This window comes from Callorhinus ursinus, unplaced genomic scaffold (assembly GCF_003265705.2).
Source record: "Callorhinus ursinus isolate GAN/ISIS: 27379988/994484 unplaced genomic scaffold, GSC_fseal_2.0 scaffold15, whole genome shotgun sequence".
NCBI lineage: Eukaryota > Metazoa > Chordata > Mammalia > Carnivora > Otariidae > Callorhinus > Callorhinus ursinus.
The window spans coordinates 2660862-2685364 of record NW_027397077.1 but is presented as its reverse complement, the minus strand read 5'-3'; the positions used below and the strand labels follow the sequence as shown (position 1 = coordinate 2685364).

General features: G+C 55.3%; 1 protein-coding gene and 1 long non-coding RNA gene across 13 annotated transcripts in view; one reads left to right on the top strand and one right to left on the bottom strand.

The window, feature by feature from the left end:
- Positions 1 to 16319, top strand: part of PBX4 (PBX homeobox 4) — a 50583-nt gene extending 34264 nt beyond the window's left edge. For 5 of the 8 annotated variants that reach the window (XM_073901040.1, XM_073901037.1, XM_073901041.1 and 2 more), the window contains exons 3-7: positions 8864 to 9111; positions 9391 to 9581; positions 10024 to 10159; positions 13039 to 13195; positions 13398 to 16319. In XM_073901040.1, the coding sequence (XP_073757141.1) occupies positions 8864 to 9111; positions 9391 to 9581; positions 10024 to 10159; positions 13039 to 13195; positions 13398 to 13795 (1130 nt within the window). In that variant the 3' untranslated portion in view covers positions 13796 to 16319. The remainder of the gene's footprint in view (positions 1 to 8863; positions 9112 to 9390; positions 9582 to 10023; positions 10160 to 13038; positions 13196 to 13397) is intronic. The other 3 variants (XM_073901039.1, XM_025885095.2, XM_073901043.1) reach the window with 2 other exon arrangements.
- On the bottom strand, positions 10062 to 18022 carry LOC112833760 (uncharacterized). 5 transcript variants are annotated; one of them, XR_012380859.1, is made up of 4 exons: positions 17879 to 18022; positions 17453 to 17784; positions 11855 to 16917; positions 10062 to 11421 (listed from the first exon to the last, which is right to left on the bottom strand). It is a non-coding gene; the product is annotated as an uncharacterized lncRNA (long non-coding RNA). The 5 variants fall into 5 exon arrangements; XR_012380860.1 differs by having other exon boundaries at positions 10062 to 11147; XR_012380857.1 differs by having other exon boundaries at positions 10062 to 12059; positions 12462 to 16917.
- Between the last annotated feature and the right edge of the window lie 6481 nt (positions 18023 to 24503).

The window sequence follows — 24503 nt, the reverse complement described above, 5'->3', positions numbered from 1 at the left end:
GAGTGTGCCAGGCAGTCTGGGGAGATGCTTGTTATCAGGTTAAGGAGGATTCTTTCTATTCATGGTCTGCTAAGGGTTGTTGTTTTGTTTTTAAGATTTTATTTTTAAGTAATCTCTCCATCCAACATGGGGCTGGAATTTACAATCCTGAGATCAAAAGTTGCATGTTCCACTCACTGAGCCAGCCAGGCACCCCGGTTTGCTAAGGGTTTTTATCGTTAGTGGCTATTGTTTTTGTTGTTGTTGTTTTGTTTTAAATATTTTATTTATTTATTTGACAGAGAAATAGAGAGCACAAGTAGGCAGAGCGGCAGGGAGAGGGAGAAGTAGGCTCTCCGCTGAGCAGGGAGCACAACTTGCGGATCGATCCCAGGACGCTGGGATCAGAAGCGGAGGTTTTTCTCCTTTAGGTTACTGTGATGCTTTACACTGATTTTCATTTCCACTGATGATTTACACTGACACAGTTTGAAAACACCTGTATGCAGATATAAATCCTCTGGGCGACGATTCATATATTTATGCACATACATGTACGTAGATGCTGTTGGCTTCGGGTTGCTGGTCATTTAGTTAGACAATTAGTCATGCATCTCTGCATGAATGAGGTTGTGTCGTGATTTCCTTATGAGCTCCTGTCTTGAGGCCTCTTTATGGTGAGTTTGGCTTTTCCGGGGTCTCTTCTCTGCAGCAGTGTGTTGAAGAAAGGGGCTGTCTTCCTTGAGAGCTTGGTAGTCATAAAATGGCCTGGTGGCCTTTTGGGAGAGGTTTCTTAGCAGAAGTTCCTATTTCTGGAACATGATTCTGTGAGGCCAAGCATGTTCCAGGGAGCTGGGTGGTAACAGCAAACCAGACAGTGATGGTCTTTAGCGAGCAGGGTAGTCTCACATAACAATAATAGAGACAGACCTGCAGCTTCAGGGCCTTGAGTAGAAGTGGGCCTCTACCTGCCTGATGGCACATCTTCCCTTCCTTGTTGGGAAAGAGTCTCAGAAGCAGGAATGGCTTGGTGCTCCAGGCCAGAGAGAAGCGATGTTGGAGCTGAGTGGGTGAGGGGAGCAAGCCGCAATGGAGGATGCCAGGGAGCTTCTCAGGGCCAGATTCTGAAGGACATGTGGGACTCGGGTTCCCTTGGGAGAGTCAGGTCACCTCCTATTCTTGCCCCTCACCTTCCTTAGTGTCTCCCTGGGCCTCCTGCTGGTCGTCCCGCTGTCCTGGTCTCCCTCACCTCCATGCCACCTCCTCACACCGCCCAGCCCCCGCCTGCATGCACAGGTGCCCCTTCCTCAATCAGGCCTCTCCCAACCTGTCTGTCACCTCCATGGCCCCCCAGGCACTCAGAAACCCCACTCCTGTTCCCATACTATTGCCTTGGTTGAGGTGTCCTTTGCTGGGCCAGGGAACCTGGTCTTCCTCCTCTGTGAAGGCTTGCCTGAACTCCTTTGCTCCCAGAATCCAACACAGCACCCACAGCCTGTGTTCCTGCCACATTCGCCATGTCACCGGGCCTGCGTTCTCAGAGTTAGAGGGGTCTGCCTCCCCAGTAGATGGATTTTCCCGTGGGAATGGATCACTCTTCTTTAAAACGTGGTCCTGCTCTTCATTTAGCGTCTCTGCATCCCCTTGATGGGAGCTTATGGAGTGAACCTTTCTACTGCACACAGGACTTTCTCTCAGTTTCTTATCTCCAGGATCCAAGAATCTTCCATAGGGTTTTTCCAGATGACACCCCATCTCTGCCGCAACACTGAAGACAATAATGATGCAGAAACACAGGAATCCTGCAAACATGGGGGAGGAAATAGGTTTACTCCCAAGAGGGTCACTTCTGGACTGTTCCTATGGAACCCCAGAGCTTGGATCTGAGACTGGGACATCTCAGGGACATGTCAGAGCTTCTGGCAGTGACCCAGGCTCAGTCTGCTCTGGCCTTGAGGAGGGTTTGGCTCACCACCGCCCAGTACCAGTGTGAAATACAAGCAAGATGAAGTTCTGGGAAAAGGAAAGGGAAAATAAAGCAGACATACAAAATAACAAGCCCGAAAGTCTCATTCGATTCAACAGACAAAATTGCTCCATCACATTGCTACAGAAGTTTCTATGTGCACCCTCTTCTGTCTGTATGGTCTTCTCCGTGGACAGGTGACAAACCCAGATGCCACCTTTTGAGGAGTCCTGATCTAGGTTGGAACTGAACTAAACAAGCTAAAATCCTTTGGACTGCACCCATATTAGAAGGGAGAAGGATCAAGAGGGGTCCCCAAGGAAAGGGCATTTGAAGGCAGTAATACAACCGTGTTGACCTACCTGGACCTGCACGCTTACAGGTTCTTCTTCAGGTACATATTAGGCTCCATGACATGCCTATTCTGGAGCAGAGATCACTAGACCATAGCGTTGGGAAATAAAGTTTTATTGGAACACAGCTGCTCATTTGTTTACTCTTGTCTGGGGCTGCTTTGGTGCTACAGGATGACTGAGCAGTAGTGACAAGAGACCCCATGGCCCCCAAAGCCCAAAAGAGTTACTCTCTGGCTCTTTACAGTTTACAGATCTTGGTGGGAGGAACTTGGCCTCTGGAGCCAGGAGCAGGAAAGTGGGTGAGGGAGGGCAGTTCCAGAAGGGCAGGGTTGGCAGAGGTTTTCTGAGCTGCAGGAGGGAAGAACTGCGACGGGCTACAGGTAGGGACACTGGGGGCATTGCGGGGGGGGCCCCAGCCTGTGGCTTGATGGGGTGTTCGCAGCAGCGGCTCCTTAACGCAGGCATTAGGGCTCAGAAACTGCCCATTACCAGCAACAATTGCCACTGACCAAGTCTGGATCAGTCCAGTTTCTGTGACAGGGCAGGAAGGTGCTGATCCTCTAATCTCTGCAGTCAGAGCCCGCCAAGGAGTGTGCATAGTCTCCCGGGTCCCCCGGTGAGTGCGGAGTTAGTCTGGGAAACCTCTGGCCTATCAGCTGAAATTACCCTGATAAGAAAAGACTCCTGGGTCCCATGTACACACTCCATTGGTGTCCGTCCTGAGGGAAGGATGTGGAGGAGACCCAAGAGATAGGAGCGACAGAAGCAGAAAGAGCAACCACAAGCCCCTGGGACCTCCCTATAGCTGGAGTTCCTTGAGTTTTGTTGTTGTTGTTGTTGTTGTTTTTTCTTAAACAATTGGGTCCAGGTACAGAAGATAATTTACCACCTGCCACCCCTTTCTATGTTCTCCAATATCAGAGGCATTGTGTGAGGGAGGAAACACTCTCACAAAAGATGACAGTGATTGCTGGGGTGAGCCCTTTGCCAGAATTCCTTGTAGAATTCCCTTATTACCTTTGCTTCTTTGACTGCAAGAGAAGCTGGAGCCAGTCGAGCTCAGTTCAGTCCCAAGAATGAGGACAGGAGCGCTAACCTCAGCCCAGGGCTCAGTGACCACACTGGGTCTGCCCCAGATGCCCTGTTCCTGCCATGATGTATTGGCAGGAGAACCCCAGGCTCTGCAGCTCCCTGGGGGCAGCAGAAGCCACTTGTCACCCCAAAGCCGCAGCTTATGCCCAGCACTTAGCCCTCACTAAGGGCTCAAAAAAACATCACAAGGTTTCTGGAAGCAGGAAGTCCCCAAGCTTTTCTTCCTGATGATTATTCTCACCCATGACTGCAAAGACACTGGTACTGTCACTTCCAGACTGGCACTATGGGCAGATGGATGTGGGGACTGGTGTGACCAGATGAGGGTGACTGTGGGTACTCAGCATGTTCTCAAGATTCTTGAGCTCCAGACCCTAACCATGAGGTGCCAGCAGCAGGCTTGGACTTTCCGTTGTCCAAGGGCCCCTCAGAAAGCAGTTTAGTTGCCACCTGTCACTTGGCTTCAGTGCATCTTTCTATTCCGAGTTCTCTCAGCTTCATCCTTCCAGACACTGGGTGGTGGAGACCCCGCTGTGTGGGTGAGGGGGGCAGGCTTCTGAGGGCCTAGGGCCCTGCCCATTGAGGGCAGCAGGGAGGAAGGGAGGTCAGTGTTTTGCTGAGTCCTGCACCCTGGCAAGCTCCAGGTCAGGCAGGCCTGTCCTGCATCATCCCATCTCGTTGGGTGCTCAGGGCAGCTCCATTCACAGCTGGGAGCTGCAGCCTGCAGGGTGACACATTCAGAGCCATGTGGTCAGGCCAGTTAGGGGCATCTGAGGTCTCTGCGGCTCAACTCATGGGCTAGACTTCCTCCCATGTGGGTATGGGCCCTGGAGATGGCTCTCTCCAGTCTCCTACCTTGGCACAGGAGGAAGCTGGAACACAGTCTTGCTGCCAAGCAAGAGCACTCCTGAATGGGCGAAGGGATAGGCAAACAGGATGGGGGCAGTCAGGGTGAAGGAGGCTTCCCCTCTGAGCCTTCCATCTCCCCCAGTAGCCATGTCTTTGTTCCATTAAGGAGAGAAAAATGAAAACAACTTGGGATCATGTTCCTATCTTAATCTGCTTGGGGATTCCTAAACAACAGACATTTATTTTCTCACAGTTCTGGAGGCTAGAAGTCCAAGATCAAGGTGCCAGCTAATTCGGTTCCTAGTGAGGGCCACTTCCAGCCTTGCAGACAGCCACCTTCTTGCCTTGCACTCACATGGAGCTTGGGGGAGTGGGAGGGCTCTCTTCCTCTTCTTGGAAGGCCGCTGTCCTAGGGTGAGGGCCCCACCCTTACAACCTCATTCCATCTTAATCACCTCCTCACAAGACTTGTCTCCAGATGCAGTCACACTGGAGTTAGGGCTGCAACGGGTGAACTAGGGGGATGCAGTTCAGCCCATAACAGTTCCATATTACTTCTTTAAAAACAAACGTAATGTGTTGATATTCACAATTTCCTTTCATTGTTTGATTTACCAGGGTTTTTATCGCTTTCAGTAATTTGGGAACAGAAGGAACTCTGGCTGTTGGCCTGGGTGTGGGTTTGGGGGGCTTTATTTTAGATCCTACCTCCTCCTCTAAGTGCCTCAAGCAGACAGTGTCCCTGAGCTGAGCTCCTGGTCCCCGAGGCCTCCCAGTCGCCAGTTGAGGGCCCTTGAGGGTGCCCAGGAGCACATCTGAGATGCTCTGGAACAGCCTACCGGAAATGAGCTTGTTGTAATTGGTGGTAATGAGTATCTAATGACCATAATTAGGCCAGTTACAGTGCCTGGGAGGACAGGGTCTTGGTGCTGAGGGAGAGACAGAGCTGCGCTGCAGAGCATTGGCGGAGGGCAAAGCACACTTTTTTTTTAAGTTTTGCTTTTACTCAAATATGTACATTTGCAAAAATGTCCAGTCGTAAAGAAATAAAGCCTGTAGGGTGTGATTGCTTACCATAATAGCATGGCTAACACCACAGGGCCTGGGGTATGACAGGCATGTTGTCTCCTTATTCGTGGACATCTGGATGGTTTCAGTTTTTCCAAAATTACGAACAGTAGAGGTAGTGTGGGCATCCCGTAAATATGGCATCTATAGGTGTCAATGTTCTTGTAGGACAAACTCTCAGAACAATAATTTGAAGATCAAAGGATATGCACTTTTTCATTGTTAATCAGCATTTCAAAACTCACCTCCAAAAAAGGCAGCACCAATACATACCTATAGAGAAATGTGAGAAAAGGCTTGGGTATTCTCTGTGATTTGAGAATTTTCATTTGAGAAAGATAAGTTCCATGTGTTTTTTTGGGTGTATTTTGAAAAACCTTCAACACTCGGTATGGTACTCGGCTTGTAATGGGCTCCCAGATGTCTGCTGTTGGGTAAAGAACAGGAGAAAGACTGCCACACGCCCTGCAGGAGCCCAGAGTTGCACACGCAAACGTGGCACACACAGACACACTTACCCTCCCGTGCGCCCATGCCTCTGGTGCACACACATGCCTTCGCTAAGCCTCGTGTTCCAACCTGATCACTCCTTTCCCTAACTTAACTAAGCCATAATGGAAGGTGAAGAGGTAGCCTCTCCCCCAACCTGGGCATCAGAGCATGCTGGGTCCTGTGTGTCCCTCTTGGCCTGCTCCTGGTCCCCCTCCTGGACCATAGGCACTCGGGGGACAGCTGCGGAATAAACCTGATACAGCAACAGAGTGTCTGCTGTGCTGTCAAAGGGCCATGTGCAGGGCCCAGCAGAGGAAAATTTCACGAAGGTGAGTTTGGAAGGATGTCAGGCAAGTCCCTGAGGGCCAGGTGTCAGACTCTAGGTTTTATCCGAGGGTGCCCAGGAGTTGTTGTAGTCTTTGAACAGGACTGGAATGATGAACACAGTGTTTGAAGGTGCTCAGCTTGCAGGTGTGCACGATGGATGGGGCAGAGAGGGGGATTTCCTCTGCGAATCGTGGAGGGGAGGGGAGGGGTGAGCGCAGCAGGACCCAGGAATGGCATTAAGGGAGAGGATGGATGGTGAGTTGATTGAGGAGGTAGAATCAACAGGATTTGAAAACAGAGGGACCTGAGCAGGAGGGCATCCATTATCTACTCTGGGCAAAGAGAGATTAGGGGAGCAGGGGCCTGTACCAAGACCGGGCGGTACAGGTTAATTGTAGAGCAGACTTAGGGCCTGTCCAGGAACCCCCAGCCGCTTAGCTGTAGCTGGCGTCTGCAAGGACCAAAAGGGGGGGGGTATGTGCACCCCAGGAGCCCCATCCTGGTTGAGTACGGGAAATAAGATTCACTTCCGGTGCCCTTGAAGACTATGTAAGGTTGTGATGGAGGCTCTGATGGAGGGTCCCTCTCCCTCAGCTCTTTCAGAAAGCACCTCCCTGTGACCCAGTGGGACTGCGTTCCCACACATGAAGAAAATTCCTACAAGGATAGCTTTTGAGCTCCTTCAGTTTTCACAAGTAAATCTGTGACAGAAAAGGTCAATCCATGGGGCGCCTGGTGGCTCAGATGGTTAAGCGTCTACCTTCAGCTCAGGTCATGATTCCAGGGTCCTGGGATCGAGCCCCACATGGGGCTCCTGGCTCAGCGGGGAGCTTGCTTCTCCCTCTCCCTCTCCCTCCACCCCTGTTCATGCTGTCTCTCTCTCTCTATCTCTGTGTCTCATATGAATAAATAAAATCTTGAAAAAAAAAAAAAAGAAAAGGTCAATCCTTTGTGCAGGGATCAGGAAAGGGACAAGTGATACATAAATATCTCTGCTAATAGGGCTCCACTCCTTTTTCATTTGAACATTTAAGTCTGTTAGTAGCTGATAGTATTAAAGGAGCCTATTCCCAAGAAAACACTTTAAACTTTTTCTGGGAAGTCAGAACTAGATGGACATCATCACCTCCTTCCCTGTCCCCTGCCTGCTCCCTCCCCTCAGGGCCACTCCCCCGCCCCCCATGATCGTCCACCTGTTTCTTTCTCTGTAGTCACAGGCACTTCTGTCACTGAAGAAACAAACAAAATTCAGCTCCTGCAAGACCACCCTCCTCGGCTCTGAGCCTCACTCTGCAGCCCCTGCAGCAGGCTTTCCCTCCCTGCACTGCCTGGCTCCCACAGTCCTCTGGAGCTTTCTAGTCAGCTTCTATCCCACCAGACCCTAACCTTTTACAGAGGTTAACAGCGGCCTCCTAATGACTAAGCCCTTCACCCCCGTGACTACTTCTGGTTCTTCTTGACCTACCTGATCATTCTTTCCATCTCCTCCTTTGCCTATCCCTTATGTTGGTTTTTCAGCATTCAGAGGCCATGGCCTACTTCTCATAAGTAGAGCTGCGTGCACAGGTGGATACGTACAGATGTCCCAAACACACCACATGCAGATGACACATGAATATCTGTCTCCCACCCAAACCGGTCCGTCCATCCCCACCTCCCAGTAAGCAGCTACCTCGAATCTGTGCTTGGCTGGGTCAGGGACTCAGGATGGGTCAGGCCACTCTGCACACTGTGCTTGGGAGAATGTGGTGCCGTCCGTGGCGCTGCCCATATGAACTTGGGAGTTGCCCTGGCCTCTTTCTCTCACACCCGTATCCGGTGCTCAGGGATCCTGGGGACTCTCCCTCTGGCTGTCCTGTGTCCACCTGGACAGTGGCAGCTCTCCCCACTGTCTCCCCTGCCAATCGAGCCCTGCCCCCCAACGGGCCCCCTCTCTCAGCCCAGCTGAGGCCCAGCCTCCCAAGTTTTAGGGCCAAATGTCTTATTTTTCTGTTTAAAATCTCTAAGTGGATTAGTTCATCTTTTCTGGTACCCTCTAGATCAAGCTTTTCCTCTCTCTTTTTTTTAAAAAAAGATTTTATTTATTTATTCGAAAGAGAGTGAGAGAGAGAACATGAGGGGGGGGGTCAGGAGAAGCAGACTCCCCACTCAGCAGGGGAGCCCAATGTGGGGCTCGATCCTGGGACTCCGGGATCATGACCTGAGCCGAAGGCAGATGCTTAACCGACTGAGCCACCCAGGCGTCCCTCCTCTCTGACTTTAAGGCAACAGTTCCCCTCCCTGACACACATCATCACAACAGATGCAAACCAACACAGCACTGTACCAACACCAGGCTGCCGTTCACATTCATGTCCATGCCTCTGCTTGTGTGAGTATCTGGAAGTGTGCCCTCCCCTCCCTTCTAGACACACGGCTCAGGGCTTCGGACTTCTCCAGTGCCGGTGCCACCCCAAACCTGCCCCGCCCAGGCCTCCCATGGGTGCCCGGCTGTGGACTCTTAAGTTCCGCCCACATGGCTACGCTGAACGGTGGCCTGTATGCACTCCCTGGACTGCATTCCTGTGTGGCACCTGGATCACCGTCAAAGTGGGTAACTTGCTGTCTCTTACCAGATAAAAGGAAGCCTTCCTTTCCCCTCAGGGATTCAGATATGATGCCAGTGCCGATAACCTGTTGTGGTTGTTTTCCCTCGGACAGCGGACACTGATTCGGTCTCATCTCTCCTATCTAGTGTTAAGCATCCATGGCATTCAAGAAGAAGGTCCCCCCAGTGCTCAGCTCATGAGGCTGGATAACATGCTGCTGGCCGAGGGGGTATCCAGGCCGGAGAGGCGAGGAAGGGGAGGATTGGCGGCAGCGGCCAACACAGCAACACCAGGTGGCTGTCCAAATGACAATAGCCTTGAGCACTCTGACTACAGGGCCAAGCTGTCCCAGATCCGACAGATTTACCACTCTGAGCTAGAGAAATATGAACAGGTGATCTTTCTGCATGGAAGAGTTTCTATCATGTGAATGCGCATTTGTCAAAGCAAAACATGGAACGCTAACCACCTTTCTTTTGTGGCATAGACCAGAGACTACATGCACTTGGTCTCACGGCAGAGGTGGCCGATTTTGCTGGAAACCCTTTGCATTCACTTCTCAGTAGCCAGCCTGTGTGGCAGCTGCAGGGGGGCGGCAGGTGGCTGGTCCCGCGTGGAGCCCCGAGCCAGCCTTCTGGGTAGTCACAGGCTGGCACATGTGTCCCCACCCCAGGCCTGCCGTGAGTTCACCACGCATGTCACCAACCTCCTCCGGGAGCAGAGCAGGATGAGGCCCGTCTCGCCCAAGGAGATCGAGCACATGGTCAGTGTCATCCACGGCAAGTTCAGTGCCATCCAGATGCAGTTGAAGCAGAGCACCTGCGAGGCTGTGATGACCCTGCGTTCACGGTTCCTCGATGCCAGGTCAGGCCCTACATACTGCCCGTGATCCCAGGGTTGGCTCTTAAGAAGAAGAACCAAATTGCAGCTGGCTTGGGTTTAAGTTCTGGGGGCCTCCCAGCCTGTCCCGGGGCTCCAGCTGTGGCCAGGCGTGCAGCCCTCACACAGCCTCTTGGGAGGCGATCAGAAGTGCTGACCTTGGGGCACCTGGGTGCTCAGTGGGTTAAGCATCTGCCTTCTGCTCAGGTCATGATCTTGGGGTCCTGGGATCGAGCCCCACATCAAGCTCCCTGCTCAATGGGGAGTCTGCTTCTCCCTCTCCCCTTGCTTCTGCTCTCTCTCTCTCAAATAAATAAAATCTTAAAAAAAAAAAGCGCTGACCTCTAGGAAATCACAGACGGGGACACGGGCATCCCTAGAGGCTGGGGTGCACACTGGCTGAGGCTGAGAAGATGGGTCTTTGCAGGCGCAAGCGGCGGAACTTCAGCAAGCAGGCCACCGAAGTGCTGAATGAGTATTTTTACTCCCATCTGAGCAACCCTTATCCCAGCGAAGAAGCCAAAGAAGAGCTGGCCAGGAAGGGCGGCATCACGGTCTCCCAGGTGATGGGCCTTCCTGCATGGAGGAGGGGGAGAAGGTCGTGTCCAGTGAGGAGGATGCCCAAGGAAGTTTATTAACTGTGTGGAGCCCGTGGGTGGAGTGTGAGGTCCCTGAGGCCACATCAGTGGAGTGTAGAGTCTGGCCGTCAGGACCGAGCACACACTTGTATCGCAGGGATGTCGTGTGCTGCATAAGAGAGCTGAGCATGTGTTAGCACAGGAAGAGAAAAACAACTTGGAGCAAAATTAGGACTGAAAATGATAGACCAGCTCTCATGCCAGAGTACCAGTTCAGCTGTACTGGGAGTTCGGATGCATGCGTGCTTGATTGTTTCTCCAGCGGTCCAGAGCGCGTGGCCAGGGTTGTGCAATACCGGGCAACATCTGTCTCCACGTGGAGGGTGGGTGGGGGTACAGATTGGAGATGAGACCTGGACAGCCTTGGGAGGCCCTGCAGTCTGGACCTCCAGTGTCCTCAGTGGAATTGGGAGCAAGGGAGGGGAAGCGGAGGGGAGAACCCAAGAAACATCTCAGAAGGTTTTAAAGTGGGAATGGTGAGTACAGGCGGCTCACGAGGCAGGATCAGGCCGCACCCCCAGGGCAGCAGCCCCCGAGCCTCTGGCAGCAGGGCTCACCGCGCTAATGCTAGGTCACTGATCATCACCCACTGTGCACTTGAAGGGGCTGAGTTTCCAGCCCAGTCTGGCTGCCTCCAGAGCCCGTGCCCTTAGCCAGAACTGTGTCCCAGCCCCGGCCAAGTCCAGCTGCGACAAGTCCAGGGGCCCCCTGGTAGCAGAACCTTGCAGGTGTCGCAGTCCCCCTGACTTCCATCACCCTGGACTGCTCTGGCGTCCTCGGCACCGAGGCCAGCGCTGAAGCAAGGGGCGCACCTCTGGGGCCTCAAGGCTCCGAAGAAGCGTGAGGCGCGGCAGCTTGTTTGCCACCTCGTGCAGCTGAGGAACAGCCCGATTCGTTTCAGGGTCTGGCGCCTCTGGAAAGCAGATGGGTGTTGGGTCTAGACTTCATCTGAGGAGAGGGTCAGTTGCCAACGAAACTAGGCACGTTCCAGTGACTTCCCCTCTGTGCTCAGGCCCTAAGACTCCCCCCCACCCACACACACACACACCGACCAGCAGCAGAATTCTGTGCCGGGAGCCCCTTCCCCATGGTGGCGGGTCCACCAGGTCTCAGGATAGCATGAAATGGCTGACAGTTGAGGGGGGACTCTGAATTTAGGGTGCAGATGTGCAAGCTGGGAGGTTCACCTAAGGAGAAGGTAATGGGGGCACCCTGAGGGCAAGGGGTGTCACACATGAGGCCACAGACGTTTTCAAGATAGAATCAGCTGCCGCTGCAGCTGAGGCCCGAGGGAGAAAGGGGCAGGGTTGCCAAACCGTGGACGGGGAGATGGGCGGAACCTGCAGCGGGCTCGGCCAGATGGGCCTGAGAGACTGGGCGGGGGCGGCTGGTGGCTCCGGGCCACACCGACCGAGAGGATATCTGAGAGCCTGGGCCATGTCCGCACCTACTTGAGGTGCCCGTGTTGGGGTGCTGCCCATGGACAGGGCGGACACTGGCCCGGGACCAGCTCTCCCCCAGCCCCTGGGTCTCCCATCTGCTCAGAACAGGGCCAGCCTCCCTGCCTCGCCCACATGGGAGGTTTGCTGTCTGCTCCCCCTAAAATGCCAGCTGAGTTACCATGGAAAACTGCTTGCTGCCATTCCTCTGCAGACTCAGTTCCACAAAGACGTTCCAGCACATTCCTCGTAGGTAGAGGGAACCAAGTGCTGCTCTGGCCGCCCTCACACCCGGGGGCAGGCAGGAGGAGACACTGCGAGGGGCAGGAGCGCACACGGGGCTTTTTCATTTCATGGCTAACAATGGAGAAGATAAGGTGGAGCACCTGGGTAGGCACATTAAAGAAATACATTTTCAAAAAAGAAAAGGTCATCAAAACCCTGCCACTGTTATTTCTGTTGGTTAAACCACACATACGTCACTGCAGGGCCCCAGGCCTTACTTTGGGATATTGAAGTATTTCCAGTTGTGCCCTTCTCCATAGGAAGGAGCTGGCCCAGGGGCTCACTGATTCTGCCCCCAGGGGAAATTTTCATTGTCACAACCCTTGGGTGGGGGCTGCTGGCATCTGGTGGGTGGAGGCCAGGGGTGCTCCTCAGCACCCTACAGAGCCCAGGACGGCCCCGCAGCTGAGAACAACCCCAGGGAGAAGCCCTGGCCTGGTCCTGGAGCAGGTTTGGGGTCAGCTGGGCTCAGCCCCGCTCAGCCCCGGGGCTCCTGCACCTACCGAGCCTGCTGGCTTGTAGGATGGCTGTGACCGCGGCTGTCCCCAGCTGCTCCGAGGATGTGACAGGCGCTTAGCTCAGTGCTTGGCTCCTCCCCGCTGCCCTGTCAGTTCATCCGTCCGTGTCATCCTTTGAGAAGTTTCCTTAGACTGAATTCCCAGGAGTGGGGTTACTGGGTCCCTGGGGACACATGGCTCCCTGGCTCTCACTTTCCCCAAAGAGCAATCCAGAATTTAGTCTGTTCCTGCCCCTGCAGGGAGTGGACGCTCGGCTCTCCACATGTCAGACGTGCTGTTTCCTTCCAGCTCCTTCCCGCCCCCATCCCAGCAGCACCTGGTAGGACAGGTCGGCTCGGGGTGACCTCCAACCACTGTGGCCATTTCCCTGGGTCCACGATTCAGTCAGCACCGGCTTCTCGGTCCCAGCCTCTTGCCTGGCCCCAGCGCTTCGTGTTGCCACTCAGAGATGTTCCTCCTGGCCATGGGAGCACGGGCACCTCAGAGAAAGCCCACCATATGTTCACGTTATCTCATTACTGGGTCAGCTTTTCCAGCGACTTCTTTCTCTGTGTGTCCACAGGTCTCCAACTGGTTCGGCAACAAAAGAATCCGATATAAAAAGAACATGGGGAAGTTTCAAGAAGAGGCTACCATTTATACGACTAAAATGGCAGTCGACACCACCAAAGTCGGGGGCCTAGGGAGCCAGGCTAGCTGCCCATCAACACCCAGCCCCGGTGAGTGAGGCTTCCCAGCCCAGGGACTGTCCTTCATGCATGGCCGCTGAGCTGTGCAGGAAGGGGCTGCAGGAGACCTTCTCTCTGGAGCTGAGGCCGGTGAGAGCTGCGTCCCTGGCTGAGGGGCTGGCAGATCCCACCTGAGGAGCCTCTGTAACTTTGGGGCTGGAACACTTGTCCTGACACCTCCCACCCCTTCTAGGTCCCTCTGGTCCCTTCCCGCTGACCAGTGCCGGGGATGCGCTTATCACCCTGCAGACACTGGCCTCTCTCCGCCCCGCCCCTGCAGGAGGCAGCTTGCGGTCCCAGGTGAGTCTCAGGGCACAATCCAAGGATGCCCTTGAGGTCCCTGACTCAGTGTTGGGGCAGAGATGCAGAGCCCAGGTGGGTGGTGGGTCCTGGGAATGGGCCATCTTGCCAGCCACCTCTCAGCCTCCACAAGGCTCTCTCAGAGGTCCCAGCGATGAGGAAGGGCCCACTGGGTACTTGGTCTGTTGTCTTGATGACTACAGGTTGGCTGAGCGGCCTCAGGGGCATGGCTCTGTGGGGCCCGCTTTGCCAAGACCTGTGCCCTTCACCCCCAGTCCCAGGACTCAATAACTCCCAGTAGCTGCTGAGTGGTGGGCCCGAGGCAAGGGCTGTGGCTGTTGGGAAGGAGCCCTCCCTCCCAGCGGGCGTCTGTACCCTGAGTGGGGCGAGGAGACAGGCAGACAAGGCCCCGACCATTGGAACACGGAGCCCTACTAGGCTCAGACCCTCCACCACATCAGTGCCTTGGCCTTGCCAGCCTACTGTCCCCTCACCCGGGGCCCAGCTAGGCCAGAGTGAAGATCCATTTTGGTGACTGGGAAGAAAAAGCCAGGGATCACGGGCATCTCAGACATGCCCTCTGGAACTTTCTTAGGGTGTCAGGCAGTGTGTTGGGCTAGCCAGGATTGGGGGACCCCCATCCCTCTCCTGGCCCCTGGTGCCTCCCCAGCATCCTGCCATCTGTCACCGGGGCCTGGCCCACATGCAGGGTCACAGGCACAGCTGAGATGTGTCCATGCGGATGCAAGGTTGTGTGGCATCGGCAAGGCCTTAGCCCACCTTCTCCTTCACAGGAGTGTACCCTACAGTGCCGGCTGACCCCCCACTGATTTACCCGCAGCCCCTAGTTGGTGCAGGAATGGATGCCTGCTGGTGCCATTTGGCAGGACCTGGTGCAGGGCGATGCATGTGCCATCGCCACGGTAACCCTACAGCCCATCTTGAGCACCGGGGCAGAGCAGGGAGCTCTGGCGCCACCAAATGGCCCAGCCTCATCTTGCTCTGTGCCTTCCCGGGGCCCAGTGCCTCAGGTATGATGGGTGGGGAGCTGATAGACTAGGTCCTTCCTTACCCCTAGAACCAGCCCCAGGAGATCTGGAGCTGCCTAAGTCCCGATGGGGTTTCCCTGGACCATGAGGCAGGGTCCTATCCTCCCCACAGAGTAAGTGGGAATGTCCTTGGTCTGGTGCGGACACCCCTCCTGTGCTGGGGGGGGCACAGTTGCTCTTTCAAGAGAGCCGTCCCGAGGGCTGAGGCCGTCTGGCCGGAAGCTATCGCCTCCACCCGTGACCCGAGGAACGTCTGGGCTGCCCTTTGGCTTCCAGTCCCACGCCTGGACACTAGCCTGTCAACCCTCAGTCCTGTGGACGGACCCGTCCCTTCACCACCCACGGCCTCCTTCCCGGAACACAGGCCTGCGGGTGTCCATCGAGGGCAGGGTATCCCCCTGAGGTCGGTGCTCATCCCAGCCGCTTCCAGTCGGAGGGGCCAGGCACCCCCGTGTCACGGGATGAGGCAGCTCCCTCAGGAATACAGCAGTCTGTCCGTCCGCTCACCTGACCCTGGCCTCTGAAGTGCAGGTGCCGTGGCAGCGCCGGGGGACACGTGGCGAGGGAAGAGCTGAGGCGGGGAGGGGCGAGGGGCAGGGTCCTTGGCCTGGTGGGATCCGATGAGGTAGAGGGCACTGGCCGGAGGGCTCAGCCTGTAAGGGAAAGTACTAGAGAGAGGAAGGGAAGGAGGAACTCGTGTGGCCTCCTGCCAGCTCAGGAGGAGCCGAGTGAGGGTCACATGCAGGGTGTGACGTCTGCACACCTGGGAGCAGGTGGCTCGGACAGAAGCCACCCTGCAGCGCAGGTTGGGAAGGGGAGTGGCCCTGCTCTCGTGGGCTGCAAAAGGCCTCGCCACGGAGCAGACCGCCCTCGAAGAGCCATTTTCAATGATGTTTTCCATTGCAGTTGGGGGGGGGGGTCCTGTGGACAAATATCCCAAGACCGCATGTACCCGCCACTGTCCCCACACCGCAGACAGAGCCCCTGTGCCTGGGAGCCGTGGCTGCTGCCCTTCTGGCTGCCCAGCCAGACCCAGCGTCCAGCCGGGTTTCCAAGCCCTTCTGGCTCACTGCCTCCAGCCATGATGATTCAGGGACCGTCATCAGCTCCAGGCCGGACTGGGTCTGTCTCCCCCTCAGAATGTGCAGAAGCCTCGGCTGCACCACAATGCCACATCAGTCCTTGACCAGAGCCCCGGCAGGTGGCCAGTGGAGGCCTCTTCGTGCTGGGGAAGGGCGTTCCCGTCAGGGCTCAGGCGGCGAGGCCAGCTGTGGCCCAACAGGGCTCCTCAGTCCCTCCGCTGGCTCCTGGCTCCTCTTCTGGGTTCTTCTCGGGGGATGTGGGGGGGGCGCCATCCGTGGCCTTCTGATGCTCAGTCTCTGTCTTTCAGGCCCGGGGCGGCTGCCAGGGAGCCACCCCCCCAGTGTCCACCGCTTCACCTGCTGGAGACCCCGGCATTGTCAGCTCAGACGCATCTAATTAAGTTTTGGGGACGAGCAGAAAAGCGGACCGGGCGGCCTGCCGTGGTTTGCGGGCACTCGAGTCTTTCCTGCGCGTGCAGCTGATTATTACCTCAAAAACCCAGAAGCGCAGCAGGCAGCGGGCGCCGTCCTTTGCTTGCCGGCCGGGCCCTGAAGTGGGCTGAGATGCTGCTCATTTTCTCAATTCAGTTTGGTTTTTTAATAGTAATTTTATGCTAAGACTGTGAATTGTTTCTTCTAGGACTTGTCACAAATTCTCCCATTAAAGTTTTGGACTTATTTTCACGTCGATGTTGTTCACACCAGATTTGTTCCCGACGATGGCAGTGCGGGGCGGGGCCGCGCGGCGCGGTGTTGGCGTCACGGTTCTGTCCTCTCCTGTGTCCCTTCGTGCGCCGGCACCCCGGACGCTGCCTTCCCCATTCTCTTCTGTCGCCTCATTCCATATGCTCCTGATTTCCGCCTGCGGTGAGCTCCGAACCTCCCTGGGGGTTGGGTGTGTATTTTTTTCTGTTAATAGAAGTTCTACCATTCTCCACTGACACCCTGGCCAGGGTTTTCCTCCAGTGAATGAAGCGCCAAGGCAGGAGCCTCTCGGCCTCGGCGTTGAGCGTTTAGCTGGTTCCCATTTTACGGCTGTGGCCCACGGTGCCGCTCAGCTCGGTGTCCCTGTCCCTGGCTGGGTCTGCTCGGGTGGCAGCTGAGGACCAGCCCTGCACATGCTCTGGGCTTTCCTCCTCGCAAGGCTCGATTTGGGTTTTCTGTCGTCTGCGGCCGGAAGGTGGCAGCTGACTCGCTCCCCTTTCCGAGGTGCCAGTCCTCAGGTCCGGCCAGCCCGCCTCCTGGCTTCCTGCAGCCCAAGATTCACTGACAGACCAGGGGCCTGCTCGAGCGAAATGACATTCCAGAGAAAAAAAGAAGAAACATGACCAGAAGTCTGGGGTGGGCTCAGGGCCAGCCTCTGGGAGAAGGTGCCTTTTTCCCCTTTCTTTTTTGCTTCCTTCCTTCCTTCCTCCCCCCTCCCTCCCTTCCTTCCTTCCTTCGAGCACAGTGGGTGGGGAGGGACAGAGGGAGAAGCAGACTCCCCGCTGAGCAGGGAGCCCAACTCCACCTCAATCCCAGGGCCCTGAGATCATGACCTAAGCCAAAGGCAGATGCTTAACCCACTGAGCCACCCAGGCGCCCCTCCCCTTTCTTTTTATAAATTGTGGTAAAATATATGTAACATAAAATTTGCCATTTTAGCCATTTTAAGTGAATCCAGTGGCATGGATTACATTCACAATGTGATTGTGAAATCACCACCTGTATCTAGTTCCAGAACATTTCCTTCACCCCAAAGGATACCCGATCCCCACGAGCAGTCACTCCCCAGCCCCTGGCAAGCACCAGTCTGCTTTCCGGGTCGATGGACTTGCCTGTTCTGGACGTTTCCTGTCAGTGGAATCATACACTCTGTGGCCTTTTGTGACAGGCTTCTCTCACTCAGCGTCAAGGTTTGCGAGGTTCACCACGTTGTGGCGTGTGTCAGGGCTTCCTTCCCTTTTATGACAATAGCCCACCGGAGAAGGTAGCTTTGAGAGGAGACCGTAGGGCGGTGAGCCAGCGGGCGTGCAGAAGGTGGGCCGGGGAGGCTGGGCTCTGGCCCAGGTGCCCACACAGCTGGGACGGGCGAGAGGGGCCAGCCGAGCAGTGGGCGCCTCGGGGGCTGGGTCTTCACAGGCCTCCCAGCTGTTGAGCAGAGAGCCAACTGCGGGGGGCTGGGGGGGTGGTCAGCAGGTCCTGTGGTCACCCGGGGTGGGGGAGGGTGCAGGCAGGGTTGGGCGGGGTGGGGGGGGACATACCTGACTTGCTGTTGAGTGGGAGTGGGGGTGGCCTGAGCCACAGGGAGAATAGCTAGGATGCCAGGGGGGAGGTAGCTCGGCGGTGGACCGTCAGGGTCGGGGTGTCTGTCATACAGCTGGGTGTATTGGTTGTGTTCAGGACAGAGAAATGCGGAAGTCCGGACGAGAGAGGACGTCATGGAAGACAGAAGGCCAGATTTCAGGAGCAGGAGAGGTGACGGCCAGGCGGAGCGGCGTGCGTTGAGTGGGGCGATGGGACCACCCAGTGCTTCGAGAGAGAATCAGACCCCGGAGCACAATCGGGTGTGGAGGAGATTCCCTGCGAAGATGGCCAGGGGCCGCGCCACGTGGGAGGGAAACTCCCACGAGTTGGCAGCGAGCCCTGGGGAGGTCTCGGCGGTGGGAGAAGGTGGGGATGCGCCAGGACAGGTCGTCTGGGCAGCACAGAGGTGTGAGGGAGAGGCGGAGGGTGCGGGCGTGGAGGCCAGCGAAAGCCTGCGGTCCCCGGGAAACAGACAAAGCTCGACCGGCGGGTCCCGGGCTGGCGCAGCCGCCCTCCCACGGCTCGGCCTCCGCTCACGGGAGCCCTCTTGTGGCCACGGCGCGAATTCGGACCGTGCTTCTCTGGGCCACAGGCCTGGAGCTGGGTCTTTTGGGGGATTTTTAATTTGAACGAATACCTTAGCTCAAATTCTGCACTGCCCCTGAAAGGGGAAGTCTGTTGAGCCTCCGACTCGTGTTCTCTGCTCAGGTCTTGATTTCAGGGTCCTGAGATCGAACCTCGAATCAGACTCCCTGCACAGCGCGGAGTCGGCTTGAGTTTCTCTCTCCCTCTGCCCCTCTAGCTCGTGCTCTCTTAAATCAATCAATCAACCAATCAATCTTTTTTTTTATTTTTTTTTTAAAGATTTTATTTATTTATTTGAGAGAGAGAGAATGAGAGATAGAGAGCACGAGAGGGAAGAGGGTCAGAGGGAGAAGCAGACTCCCCGCTGAGCAGGGAGCCCGATGCGGGACTCGATCCCGGGACTCCAGGATCATGACCTGAGCTGAAGGCAGTCGCTCAACCAACTGAGCCACCCAGGCGCCCCCAATCAATCTTTTTAAAAACCCGCCTAAATGTGGCCGCACAACAATCATCGAGCCATAAGTCTTACAAGAGTGCAGAGGAGTCACTCGGCACCCCTCAGCTGGCCATGCAAGCGGAATGGGTGCTGATGGTGCCTCCATGCGACAGATGGGGACGTTGGGGCTCAGAGGCTTCGTGACCCGCGCCCCCGGGGCCCCCAGTCAGATACCGGCAGAGCCAGACCTGTGATCCTGAAGGCAGTACTCTTGGGACTGCTCATCCATGCAGCTGCTCAAGAGGGCAATTTTCTAGAATATATGAATAATTAAAAATGTACACACCTTTCTCCTCAATTTCTCTTCTAGGAATTTTCTACAGATACATGTCTACAAGTATACAAATATATGTGTATGAGAAACGCAAAATGAATGCATTTCATGCCACATTTTTTGTAACTGCAAAATATTGAAAACAATTGTCAGTTGAAGACTGTTTAAATCAATGCTCCGTTCCCCAGCCATGAAGTGGAATATTATTAAACTGTTAAAAAGGCAGAAGTGACTTTTCCTCCATGGTGCATTAGTGTAAAGAGTACTGAGAGTGACAGTTTATGTACATTTTTGAAATGGGGTGGGGGGAGACTTTTATCCAAATATCTCTGGAAGGAGACAGGTCACAGCCGTGGCCTCTAGGGAAGGAACCAGGGGCCTGGGGGTTGGCATGGAAGGCAGTCTCTTGTTTCTTCTTATACCCTTGGGTAGTTTGCATTTAAAAAATTCCATGGGAATGCAAGCTGGTGCAGCCATTCTGGAAAACAGTATGGAGGTTCCTCAAAAAGTTGAAAATAGAGCTACTATACGACCTAATTGCACTACTGGGTATTTACCCCGGAGATACAAATGTAGTGATCCGAAGGGGCACGTGCACCCTAATGTTTATAGCAGCAATGTCCACAATAGCCAAACTATGGAAAGAGTCTAGATGTCCATCAACAGATGAATGGATAAAGAAGATGTGGTGTATACACACACACACACACACACACACACACACACACACACACACACAGAGTGGAATATTATGCAGCCATCAAAAATGAAATCTTGCCATTTGCAACAACTTAGCATAAAAGAGGCTTTTATGCTAAGCAAAATAAGTTGATCAGAAAAAGACAATTATCATATGATCTCACCGATATATGGAATTTGAGAAACAAGGCAGAGGATCATAGGGGAAGAGAGGAAAAAATGAAACAAGACGAAACCAGAAGGGGAGACAAAGCATAAGAGACTCTTAATCTCAGGAAACAAACTGAGGGTTGCTGGAGTGGAGGGGGGTGGGAGGGATGGGGTGGCTGCCTGATGGACACTGGGGAGGGTATGTGTTGTGGTGAGCGCTGTGTATTGTTTAAGACTGATGAGCCACAGACCTGTACCCCTGAAACAAACAGTACATTATATGTTAATTTTTAAAAATTAAATTAAATTTTAAAAATAAAAATAAATTAAATTAAATAAAAAATTCCAAAGAGGCTGGTGTAGGGACAGGAGTTGGAGCCCCTGAAACTCTGACCACTCTTCTCAGTCAGTCCTGCTCATTATCATCCCACCAACCTGGGGGCTTGGCGGTGCATGCATGATCAGGGGTTTCACCTGAGAGGGGACCCATCAGGAGAGGGAAGTGGAGGCCACAGCACCCGGAGGAGATGAGGGTGGGGGTGTTAGAGGTCCAGCCGCTGTATCCCGCCACCGACCACCAGGGGTCGCCGTGGCCCACAGACTCTGCAGAGAACACAGAGCGGGGGGCGGGGGGGGGGGCCCGAGACCTGCCTCCCCCAAGGACATAAGACACCCCTCACCTTGTGGTTGTGCTGTCCAAGCGCTGATCCACGTAAAAGGCCGGGCTCAGGGCAAGGAACGGGACCTCATTCGTCACTATTACTGTTATTGTTACTCAACTTGTCTCTTCTCACAATGCGTCTCTGTGAAGCGGGAATAGAAAGTAGGGCTCAGTAGGAATCTTGTGAGCACATCGGCGCAAAGCGCTGAGGACGATGTCCACATAGGGGGCGCTCTCAGAACGTCTGTGCTATCTTGTCACCATTTCACCGAAGGGGACCCTGAGGCAGGAACACAGGAGGCCGCTCGTCTGACCAAGATAGGCCTGGCTGTGAGTGCCGGAATAAACCTGAGGGTGGACTCCTCCCATCTCTCTGCCCGTTCTCCATGCGGCCGCCAGAGGGCGACCTTACAACGTGAATAGGATCCAGGCCTATTTACTTACCTAGCCGGCTTCCCTCTCAGAATCCAATTCCCCCTCTATCTTCCCCCCAAGGCCCAACAAGGTCCGTTTTTGGCGTTCTCTCTCCCTTCGCCAACCTCCTCACTACCCTTTCCATAACGCCTTCCCACCGCAGGGCCTTTGCCCTGAGCGCCTGCCCGAGCGCCCTCTCTTCTTTGCGCTGAGCGCCTGGCTAACCGCTCTACCGCTCCTGGAGACTCTTCTGCTCCCAGCCCACTCCCTCCCAGCCCTTCTTCCCAGACCCTGACCTCTCAGAGTCCCTGACTCCCTACTGACTCCTCCCCAGGGGAGCCAGCATCCCAGGACTTCAGCCTAGCAAGGGGCGGCTGAGATGCTGGGGGCGTTGTCCTGCCTTGCACCTCATTCTCTTCTGGGGTAGAGATGGGGCAATTCCAGCAGTTGCGGGGGTCCCCCAGTTGCCCTGAAATCACGGGTATGAGAGTGGACTGTGTGTCCCTAGAGACAAGGCTGCCCCTCTCCGGCCTCAACCTTATGACTGCCTGGTCGATGGGGAAGTCCTGGGAGGAGAGCTGGGCTCCGTGTGTGGGGAAGGTCTCTGGCTTCAGGCATCTCACGTTGATCCTGGGTGGAAGTTTCCCGCAGCTTCTGGTTTAATTTCTTGATCTCTTCCGGACCAGGGCAGAGTTAGGGGACCCGGCAGGCACTTGGTCTCTGTCTACCTAGACCCCGCCCCTCAGTGACCCACCCCCTCTCAGAGACCTCATCTGCCCCATTTCCGACCCTGACTGTGGCCCCTCCCCTCATCTGACCCCTCCCCTCAGATGGCCCCTCCCCTCCGCAGCCCAGGGTTCATCTTCTATCTGGGGTGTTGGGCCCGCCCCTGGATCCTGACCCGCCCCTTCTCGCCCTGAAGCTCCTCCCCTCTGCTCCTGGCCCCAGGCCTTCTCCATCTCCAGGGAAGCCTTAAGGGTCATCTGGGACAGAGGGGAGGGCCAGAGACGGGTTCTGGTGGCTGCCGCCCCTGGGCCCCGGAACCTCTCCCCAGGCCCTGGGGTCAGAGGGGCCCAGATCCAAACCTCTTTCAGGTTTCCCTCCAACCCTCCCTGCACCCCAGTCTCCCACCTCTAAGAACGGCCACAACCCCCTAGGGCCACTAAGGGTGTGATCTTTGAAATAAGGGGTTGGAGGCCCCCCCCACATGGGAATTTGGAGGCTCCCTATGCCCAAGCCCTCGTTGAAATTTACAGATTCCCTGGGCCAGTCCATGGGAAGATTTAGAGGGCTCCCACGTCCAGGTTGCAGAGGTATGTCCAGGCCCAAGTTAGGTGGGTGGTGGCAATTTGGCAATTTCAAGGTCCCCACATGCAGTTTCAAGATGGAAAGTCCTCATGGGTCCTGATGAGGGCCCATTCCCAAACCCTAGTAAAGATTTCTGTTCCCCTAAGATTCCAGGAGGTGTTTCAAGACCCTCACACCAGAGCCCCGGAGGAATTCTGGAGGCCCTCAGACACTGGTAGGGAAATCGAGGCCCTGATTTAGGTGCTTTGGGGAGCTTTAACTTCCCCCACTCAACATCACTGCAAAGCTCTGGGGGGTGGCAGTAGCTGAGGGAGGGAGCTGGGGCTGCGTGGGACACCCCATCTCAAATCCCGGCCCTTCTCCTGCACGTTACTGAGGGTGATAATTGCAGTTAGTGAGCACCTACTGCATACCAACTTGCGTTCAATAAGACCTGAAGCAGAGACCTTCGGTTGTCGGGCCAGCAGCTCTTCAACTGAGGGAAACTGAGTCTGTGAGGTTGACTGGGGACAGGGCCTAGGTTTGACCCAAGCGGCCAGGTTTTATGTTCAGGGGTCCCTATGTTAACTCAGCAAGGGGTCGCCCAGAGCCCCCCACCCCACTGAGAGGGACCATGGGAGTCATGGAGGATGTGTGAGCAGCTGAGTGACTGGAGTCTCTGGAAAGCTGGAGACACTCGGGCCCACCAGCTCCCCCTTTGGCCTCCAGGGGATGCCCCAGCCCAAAAGATGAGGTTGCCCAGTCCCCTATCTTGGTGCCAGTAAGAAACAGGCTTCCACTTCTAGTATCTGCCAGTGTGACCCCAGGACACCAAGTTAACTGTCTGAGCCTCAGCTTCCCCATCTGTAAAGTGGGGCAATAACAGGAACAACCTCACTGGGAGGAGTCAGTGAAGAGATGTAAGTAAAGTGCTTTAGCATCCAGTAGGTGCTCAGTGGATGTGTAGGGCCTTCTGCCCAGCCTGTGTGGCTCAGGACAGGTGGACAAGCAGATAGCACTGAAACAGGGCACAGGGTAAGGAGCACATTTTGGGGAGAGACATTTGCATCCCCTTGGGACACACTGAACCCAAAGGGCCTGGGGGTCCTCCAGAGGCCCGGAAGGGGTTGGGCCCACAGAGGGGTATAGGTGCAGGGTGCTGCCTGACCTCCCTTCTTCCCGTGAGAAATCTGTCCATTTATAGGCTCTTGGCTGTAGGGCATAATAGCCATAAAGGGGTGAACTCCCCATCGTCAGGGTCACGCAAGCAGACAAGGGGTCTCCAACAGCCGCTGGACGAGGCCAACCCAAGAGGCTTGATTCTTCAAGGACCCCCTCGGAGGCAGGTCACAGCCTGATGACATGAGACAGAGGGTGGCACCACCCAGCAGCTGGATTGCTCAGACGACAGGTTCCAAAGAGCTAGAAAATGAACATTCCTCGGCTCTGGGCGCCGGGCAGGCCACTCCTGCTTGGTGAAACGTAAGCTGGGCCTGGCCCCATGGACTGCGTGTTTTTCCAGTGGCTTCTTCAGCCACAGCCTGACCACAACCTAGATTCCGTTGGGTCGGCCATTTCCAAGTGTTTGTGTTCGGCCGGGCCAGATGGCAGGTGGGGGCCAAGGCCAGGGGCCCAGGCCTCCCAGAAGGGAGGAGAAGCACCCTGGGGCCTCTAGTTGGACGTGCTCTGCCTGAAAGCCCCCCATTAAAGCCTCTCAGCAACCAAATGATAAGGTATAGGGACGATCTTACTGAAAAAACCCAGGGGGAGCTTTTGTGCAAACACATGACCCCTGGCAAACCGGCTCATTTGAGCCTCACTGTTCTGTCCTTACAACTTTAGGGTTATCTTGGGACCAGGTCAGCAGCTAGTTTCGGGTAGGAGGCCGGGGTTGTGTATGTCTACCTTGCCTCCCTGTAGGATGCTGGGCAAAGTACTTCTCTCTCTCAGTCTTGGTTTCCTGAGCTTTAAAATGGGGCTAATAATGGAAACCTTTAAGGGTTGTTAACGGGATTC